At 43.7% G+C, this 8613-nt stretch overlaps 1 protein-coding gene across 1 annotated transcript in view; it reads right to left on the bottom strand.

The window, feature by feature from the left end:
* Positions 1–297: 297 nt before the first annotated feature.
* LOC122556338 (growth hormone secretagogue receptor type 1) overlaps positions 298–8613 on the bottom strand; it is a 39806-nt gene continuing 31490 nt past the window's right edge. The window contains exon 3 of the mRNA XM_043702970.2: positions 298–1270. Coding sequence (XP_043558905.1) covers positions 966–1270 — 305 coding nt within the window. The 3' untranslated portion in view covers positions 298–965. The remainder of the gene's footprint in view (positions 1271–8613) is intronic.

The raw sequence follows: 8613 nt of genomic DNA, 5'->3' as shown, positions 1-8613 counted from the left end.
GACAGTGCCTAGGTAGTTTGGCACTGTAAGATTTAGATATGGTACAGACATTCTATAGCAATTTTCCTACCTGTGTTTTGTTGTATCTAAGCTTCCATGTTCATAAAGCCATCCAATACCAAAGGACAACAGAAGAAAACAGCAGCCAGAAAATGCTAGAGAAATGCAGCAGGTCTGGGAACATCTGTGGAGAGCAAAAGCGACGTAATGTTTTGAGTTCAAAACTCTTTTTCAGTTCCAACCTGCCAGAGCTTTTGGAACAGCTCTGTTGAAATTTTCCAGCACTTTTTGATTTTATTTAGGATTGGGCAAGTTGGGTTGATGGACTTCTGGTTTCCAAAGCGCTCTATGACTGGGAGTTTTCCTGACTCACTGTTGTCGCTGTGTTGATGGAGAATGACTGATGTGGTTAATCAATGAACCCATTCTTATTGTGCCATGTGACCATCAGTATGGTAATGACTGAACTTGATGGTCCCCCCACCCAAACACTCTTACTAGTTTAAAATACATTTCATGTAACAGAAACTGCCTTTGGAAACTCTTCCATCACACAATGCGGGCTGTGAAATCAAGAATTATTTACAACAGTCTAAATATCTTACCATAGTACCCTGTTCATTATCTCACAGTAAGTTCAATTAACCAGTTGACTGGATACCAATATAAGTTTACTTCTTTCAGAGTAGCAGCTGAAATATTTATATGTTAGCATCAAAACTGCAGTCCAATCCTTGTGGTTTTGGATGATCTTGATCTGCAGTCTACACAAGCAAGGCAAAAAGGGTGCTGAATCCTTTAGAATCATATAGGTTTTTGTTTGCTGCTTGTCTTGTAGCCACCAATTCGGTGCCCATTTCATGCTCCTTCTCGTTTGGGTAACACCCTTACAGCCCATGCAACCAGTGGCTGTGTATAGCTACAAATGGACATCATGACCATAACTCTTGGTTGCTCTGCAACGATCAAGTGCATATACTGGTCTCTGTCCAGGCTGGGCAGCTCTCATCCTTCACTGTTGACGGAGTTCTCCTCGGAGCCTTCTTGACGTGGAACAGTTTGAGAGCAGCCACTCGATACTTTTTGGACATGATGTTGTAAAGTATGGGATTGATAGCAGCACTCAGGTAGAAGAGGATCAAAGAGACCAGGCTACAGTATTTGCTGATCTGGACCATCTCAAGGGAGTCCACCTCGGAGGATTTGGTGAAGAGGTAGCGGCCGACGTGAAATGGCAGCCAGCACAACACGAAAGAGAACACAACGACAGCTGGAAATGAGCAAGAAACAAAGATTAGTCAGGCATTGCAAAGGCTGAACTCTCCTCAACATGATGCAAATCTCCTGCTACAATGACCAAAAACAATGGACATGCAGACATTTGTACAAGATCAGTAACTGGAAAAGACAAAGGGTCAACGTCTGGTAATCTGTTACCTCCAGTATGCTTGGTCATTTCTGGTTTTGATCTTTGCTCCTGTTTTTTTCAGATGTTCCTCCACAGACAGTACAAACCCATCAGCCACTTGTGAAGAGACACAAATGATGCTACATGTTACCCAGGTGTGTGCCCTCAACAAGCTAAGAAGCAACAGATCACCTTCAACTCAGCAAATGAGGAGTAGATCATTTGGCTCTGGGGCCTGCAGTACAAGGATGTACAAATCTGAAAGGGTTAATACTGCTGTGTAGTTTAACTTCACCCACTGTGATGATATCAGGGAGACTTGGTAGAAGGACAGTTTAGAAGCTGGAGGGAGTAAGACCTACCATCAGATCGGTGACCTCTGTCATGACGTCTATTATATGAGTGTAACTTATACCTAGATTAGATTAGATTACTTACAGTGTGGAAACAGGCCCTTCGGCCCAACAAGTCCACACCGACCCGCCGAAGCGCAACCCACCCAGATCCATTCCCCTACACCTAACACTACGGGCAATTTAGCATGGCCAATTCACCTGACCTGCACATTTTTGGACTGTGGGAGGAAACCGGAGCACCCGGAGGAAACCCACGCAGACACAAGGAGAATGTGCAAACTCCACACAGTCAGTCGCCTGAGGCAGGAATTGAACCCGGGTCTCTGGCGCTGTGAGGCAGCAGTGCTAACCACTGTGCCACCGTGCCGCCCACCTCATTGCTATCATGCAATAAGTTACATCTTGTTTAACATAAGAGTCTCCTGTCATTCGTTTACCAGGTTGTTTTCCTCTCCCACTTGTGGGAAAGAGAATGGTAGCAGCTAATCTTCCAGAGAACCGAATCCAACATGACCAACCACTGTGAGGATTGATCTTCCAATAGGGATCTGCATTTGTGAAATCATTCAAAATGGTCGTCCTGTGATTATGGATGCATTGCTGTCTCTGGAAAGTTGCCTGTGTTCAAATTGTCTGCCACATTTCTCACATTATAACAGCGAATATTCAGAAGTAGTTCTTTGGTTGTAAACCACTTGAAGGTATATTAAATTATGAAGCCTGCTATATAAATTTTTATTTGTTGGTGGGTGATGATTACAGTTCAGATCCATTCCTCTTCAGCCGATTACATCTGTTTCTAGTTTACTGTCTAAGGCTGAACCAGAGCATTCACAACTTTGGCCAACTGATTTGATCGCGGCTGAACTTCTAACAATGTACTCAATGAGACCGCCTCCATCTAGTCCTACCCTGCACTGCTCTGCTCATCTGCTGCTGCTGAAATGCTTACTCATGCTTTTGTTGTTCCTGGGCTCAACTATTGCATCGCTTGGTGTAATTTCCTGCTCCATAAACTTTGGCTCTTCCCAACTAAGCTGCTCCTTTGGCAATTCACAACTAGTTCTGTTCACAGGTCACCCCTATTTTTTGCTGACCGACATTGACACCCAGTTCTTTAACGCATCAAATTCCACCCCTCCCGCACCATTGTCGTGCACCTCATTATCTCTCGGAGCTCCAAAGGCTGTGCACCCCTTCAATTCTGGCCACTCACAGACTATGGGAAGACAGTGGTGTGACGGTTAATGTTACTTGACTAATAATACAGAGGTTAGGGACATGGATTGAAATAGAACATAGAACATAGAACATAGAACATAGAAGAATACAGCGCAGTACAGGCCCTTGGGCCCTCGATGTTACGCCGATCCAAGCCCACCTAAACTACACTAACCCACTATCCTCCATATACCTATCCAATGCCCTCTTAAATGCCCATAAAGAGGGAGAGTCCACCACTGTTACTGGCAGGGCATTCCATGAACTAACGACTCGCTGAGTGAAGAACCTACCCCTAACATCTGTCCTATATCTACCCCCCCTTAATTTAAAGCTATGCCCCCTTGTAATACCCGACTCAATACGCGGGAAAAGGTTCATACTGTCGACCCTATCTAACCCCCTAATCATCTTGTACACCTCAATCAAGTCACCCCTAAACCTTCTTTTCTCTAGTGAAAACAGCCCCAAGTGCCTCAGTCTTTCCTCATACGATTTTCCTTCCATACCAGGCAACATCCTGGTAAACCTCCTCTGCACCCGTTCCAATGCCTCCACATCCTTCCTATAGTATGGCGACCAAAACTGCACACAATATTCCAGATGCGGCCGTACCAGAGTCTTATACAACTGCATCATGACCTCAGGACTCCGGAACTCAATTCCTCTACCAATAAAAGCCAGTACGCCATATGCCTTCCTCACCGCACTATTTACCTGGGTGAAATCTGTCTTTACAGCCTACTTAATGCCCTTTTGGGGAAAGAAATCTACTGTCCTTACCTGGTCTGGCCTAAAATGTGACTCCGGACCCCAGCAATGTGGTTAATTTTAGTTGCATCTGTTAGCCTTAGCAAGCCACTCAGTTAAAAGGAAATAAAGGATGAGCAACATTCATATCACATGAAAGAATTTTATGAAAAGTACAATTCCTTTCACACCGCCATCCACAACTGTGCCTCCTGAATTCTGTGCAGCTTTTCACCTTCCTCCTTTCCTTTAAATCACTCCCTAAAACTTATCTTTTCAACCAAGCCTCTAGTCTCCCTCACAATATCATTTCATTTTGGGTAGAGTTGTTTCTCTTTAACTTTATTCTAGGGACATCACTGGCAAGACCAGCATTTGTTGCTCACCTGTAATTACCCTTGTACTGAGTGGCTTACCCGGCCACTTTACAGGTCAGTTAAGGGTTAACCACATTACCGTGGATATGGACTCACATCTGGTCAGACCAGGTAAAGACAGCGGATTTTCTTCTTTGAAGCAGTGGAGGATCAGACGGATCTTCGAAACAGAGTTACTGTTACTCAGTTTTCCCAGTTTTCAATTCCACCAGCTCCCTCCCTGGAATCAAACTCATATCCCCAAAGCATTAGCTTGGCTCTCTAGGTTACTATTGCAAGACATTACCACAAGTATTTGTTCAATACGTGTGGGATATAGGTAAAGTAGTGTTACTTCTGCAATTATAATTACTTATGCAAGGTAAATGCACTCACACCAGTGTATAATTGTTTTAACCAAGAGCTGAGCCAACAATGAAAACTATGTGGAGGAAATATATAATTGTTTTTGTATTAGCTAAAATGTGGATGCAAGAATGAGACCTGCCTGCAAACAATGGTAGACAAATAGATAAGGTGCTGTGAGGATGTAGGTTAAGCCAGATATGCTTGTACAAGTAATAGTAAAAAGCATCTGTTTCCCAATTTTGCAAAAACACAAAAACAAACCCCAATTAAAAGGTCATAAGGATCAAAATGGTTGGGGAAAGGGACGAAATGGCACAGGTGGGGGAAGTAGATAATAGTGAAGAAAGATATACCTAACAATGGGCCACAGCAGGATGTGGTGAAATGGCCGAGTAAAACTTGTACTTTGTACGCACAAGGCCGGATAAGGCAAGAGATAAACAATAGTAATGGGCACCGGGTTTGGAGTAGTGAATCCTATATAAGATATGTACTTGCTAAACTCTGGGTGCCTTACTTCAGGCACCACACTTGCAAGCGTATAATAAACATACTGATTGCTTCAGATCTTGTCTCGGACTGAAATTATTGAAGTGAGTGAACTTTGTTTCTCACAATACGTAAATGACAGATTCTGCTGTGGTTACAATGGAAACCAGGAGATCATGGGAAGAGGAGGAAGCCATTCAGCCCTCACTCCAGTGAGTTTCTACATTCCCTTAGGTCATGACCACTTACCCATGTCTGTTTAGTATTCCTCAACATCCTTGTTCAACAAAAATCTACACAACTCTAGTCTTGGAAGTTCCAAATAATTGCTGGGATCCATGGAATTTTGAGTTTCAGATAACTTCAGCCCTTTATACAGGATGACAAGACTCCTGAATGGCCTGCCTTGAACTTTAGAGCAATGTCCAGATGTATTGTAGGAGATGAGGTGAATCAGCACAGCAGGTCAGGCAGCATCCGAGGAGCAGGAAAATCGATGTTTCAGGCAAAAGCCCTTCATCTCTATTCCTGATGAAGGGCTTTTGCCCGAAACGTCGATTTTCCTGCTCCTCGGATGCTGCCTGACCTGATGTGCTTTTCCAGCACCACTCTGATCTAAACTCTGGTTTCCAGCATCTGCAGTCCTCGCTTTTGCCTAGATGAGGTGAATCAGTCTTTTAGAGAGCTGGCACACTGTTGCAAAGCTCCTCCTTGCCCTACTGTTGTTTTATGGAGATTGCCCCCCGAGCTGGAGAGGGAGAATTCAGGCAGGGCTGCAAGTTAACAGTAGGCTGTTTGTTTCAGCTTTTACCATCTCCTCCTAGGGATCTATCTCCCGGTGTCTCCACCTCCAGTTTCCCCTTAGCTGTTGGCCTGCTTCTCAAAACAGGTTGCTTCCAGCATCTGCAGGAATTTGTTCCTACTCCTCCTTTAGAAAATAGTTTCTTTCTCTTCCAGACAGCGAATCCAGTCCGTCAATTCTTACTTTCACCATGTTGCTGGCATAACCCGTAATCCTGGGAGATGGGGGAGGGGGAGTCCAGAGTTGGGAATGGCTCTGGAATGCTCTTAACTGGTGCAAGCAAGTAAACACAGCAGCTCACTGTTTTAGATTGATTCCATGATATCTAAAGGATTGAAAGGTTTAAATACAGGGCTTTTAGGACGAAGTACACATGGGCAAACTTATCTTCTGTGATCTGCACACACACATATCCAAGAATGTTTAAATAACCCCAACAATTTTCCATTCGTATTCATAAAAAAATGGAAAAGAGGCCATGAGCAGAATGTTTAACTTGTGTTCTAAACTCCCTGGGCCATCTCCAAATCCAAAGTCAACATTTATTGTCTTTCCTTCAGTACTTCACTTCAACTACCAATACTTACTTACAATCACTTGCATTTATCTAGCACCTTTATATACATATGTACATATACATGTCATCGGATTACCTGATGATCTGCAGATAGCATTGCCAATCATTTCATTTATGAGGCTGGTACAATTACAACATTTAAGAGGCCTTTGGATGGGTATATGAATATGGAGGATATGGGCCGGGTGCTGGCAGGTGGGACTAGATTGGGTTGGGATATCTGGTCGGCATGGACGGGTAGGACCGAAGGGTCTGTTTCCATGTTGTACATCTCTATGACTCTAAACTCAAAGAATCCCACAGAAACATTTTTCACTAAAGCCGAAAGATTCAAATTCCACAAACACAGCCAATGTGGTGTCGTATCTATCTCCCAGTTCATGGCAATTTGAAAGAAGCAGAATCCTGCACATTTGGGGACAACTGAAATGATGCTATCAGAGACAGACTGATGGGTGATTTAAGCTGCGAAGCATTCCAGAAGGCATTACTGACAGAAAGATATCAAGACATAAAGGAAGTACTGAAAATTGCAGTCTCAGAGGAACTAGCAGCAAACGAGGCTCAACAGCTGAGGTCAAGCATGTCAGTTCACAAAATGGCGGCTGAGAGATGAACACCAGTGCAGACAGGAAACTGCCGTCGTTATGGAGAAACAGGTGATGCAGCAGCAAATTGCTGCAATGAAGAAGCTGCAGGCAGAAACTGTGACAAATTAAGGGCACATTGAATGGGTGTGTTTGAAGAAGGAACATGAACAACATACCGTAAAAGTAAAGAAGAGGAAGAGTCGGAAGAAAAGATACAAAAAGGACCTGAGATAAACCAGGATTCTCAGTTCGAAGGGGATCTGTTATTAAACATACTGGCCATTGTTGGCTACACCGACTGGTAGTGGCTCACTCCCTTACTGAATTGGAAGCCGTTAAGAATGGAAGGTTTTAGTATTCATTTGTGTGATGTTGGCGTTGCTGACTGGGCCAGCATTTACTGCCAGCTCTTAGATAACCTTGAGAAGGTGGTGGTGGGCTGTCTTCTTGACCTGCTGCAGTCTATATACTGCAGGTTGACCCACAATGTCCCTGGGGGGAGGGGGAGAGGAGTTCCAGGATTTTTACCCATGACAATGAAGGAACAGCCTAAATTTTGAATTCAAGATGGTGAGTGGCATGGAGGGAAAACTGCAGGTGGTGATGTCCCCATGTATCTGGTGCCTTTGTCCTTCTCGATGGAAGTGTCGTAGGATTGGAAGATGCTGTCTAAGGATCTTTGGTGAATTTCAGCAGTGCATCTTGTAAATAGTACACGTTGCTGCTACTGAGCGTCGATGGTGGGTGGGATGGTGGAGTGGTGGTGGTGGAGGGGAGTGGTTGTGGTACCACTCCAGATAGATATACCCAAGGATAAAACAATATTTGGAGCATCTGATTAGAGGACAGTGAAGAACACATGACGTTGTGCAAACATCTGAACATTCAGTCATCTCAGGAAAAGACAGTGATAGATGATCTTGCTCGGACACTTAAAGCACCAGAGATTAAAGGCAATGAGAAAAATAAACAGACATTTAAGGTGCACTGACAGCCACACAGGAAATAACATGCTCCGGAACATCTTGCTGACTGACTGTTGTATATATGATTGTAAAGATTGTGAATGTTTGCATTGCAAGCACTTCTGATGTAAATAGGGAGGGATGTTGTGTGTTTCTATAAGTGATGCTGTGCGTTTCTTTAAGTAATGTTGACTGTTACTTTGAGAGTCCAGTCATGTAACATAACAAAGGCAACATCAGGCATTTTAGTTGGGAAACAGCTTAAACTAACCTTGCTGCCTGCAAAGTGAACACCTCCTTAATAAAGCTTCTGCTGTTTAAAGCTTTGGCCTCCTGGTCCTTATTGGAATGTAACAAGGAGGTGGAGGATCAAACACTAATGAGGAGTCTTAACAATAAGTGGCTCTTCTCTGAACGAGACATAGTCTATTGCAAAGATAACAACTGTGGACAAGTTTTATATTATTATTTATATTATGGTGGGGGTGGGGAGAGACCTGGGCCAGAGCCTACGTTATTCTTCCTTGTCCTCATTCAAACCAGGAAGACATCATCAGATTGGATGGTGCTCACTGCCATTTCCAGAATTAACCTTTTCAGAACCATTACCTCGCTCAACAACTATTCAAAGGATGCATGCAAGAATGGCCAGAATTAGAGGGACACAGAATCACGGAGTGGTGTAATTCTAAAGAAGCTTACCAAGTGGCAGGCATGAGACCTGGAGAGA

This window comes from Chiloscyllium plagiosum, unplaced genomic scaffold (assembly GCF_037043375.1).
Source record: "Chiloscyllium plagiosum isolate Xiang-an unplaced genomic scaffold, Cpla_swu_hap1 HiC_scaffold_13, whole genome shotgun sequence".
Lineage (NCBI taxonomy): Eukaryota > Metazoa > Chordata > Chondrichthyes > Orectolobiformes > Hemiscylliidae > Chiloscyllium > Chiloscyllium plagiosum.
Note: the sequence above shows the minus strand (reverse complement) of the source record. Positions and strands in the feature narration are given on the sequence as shown.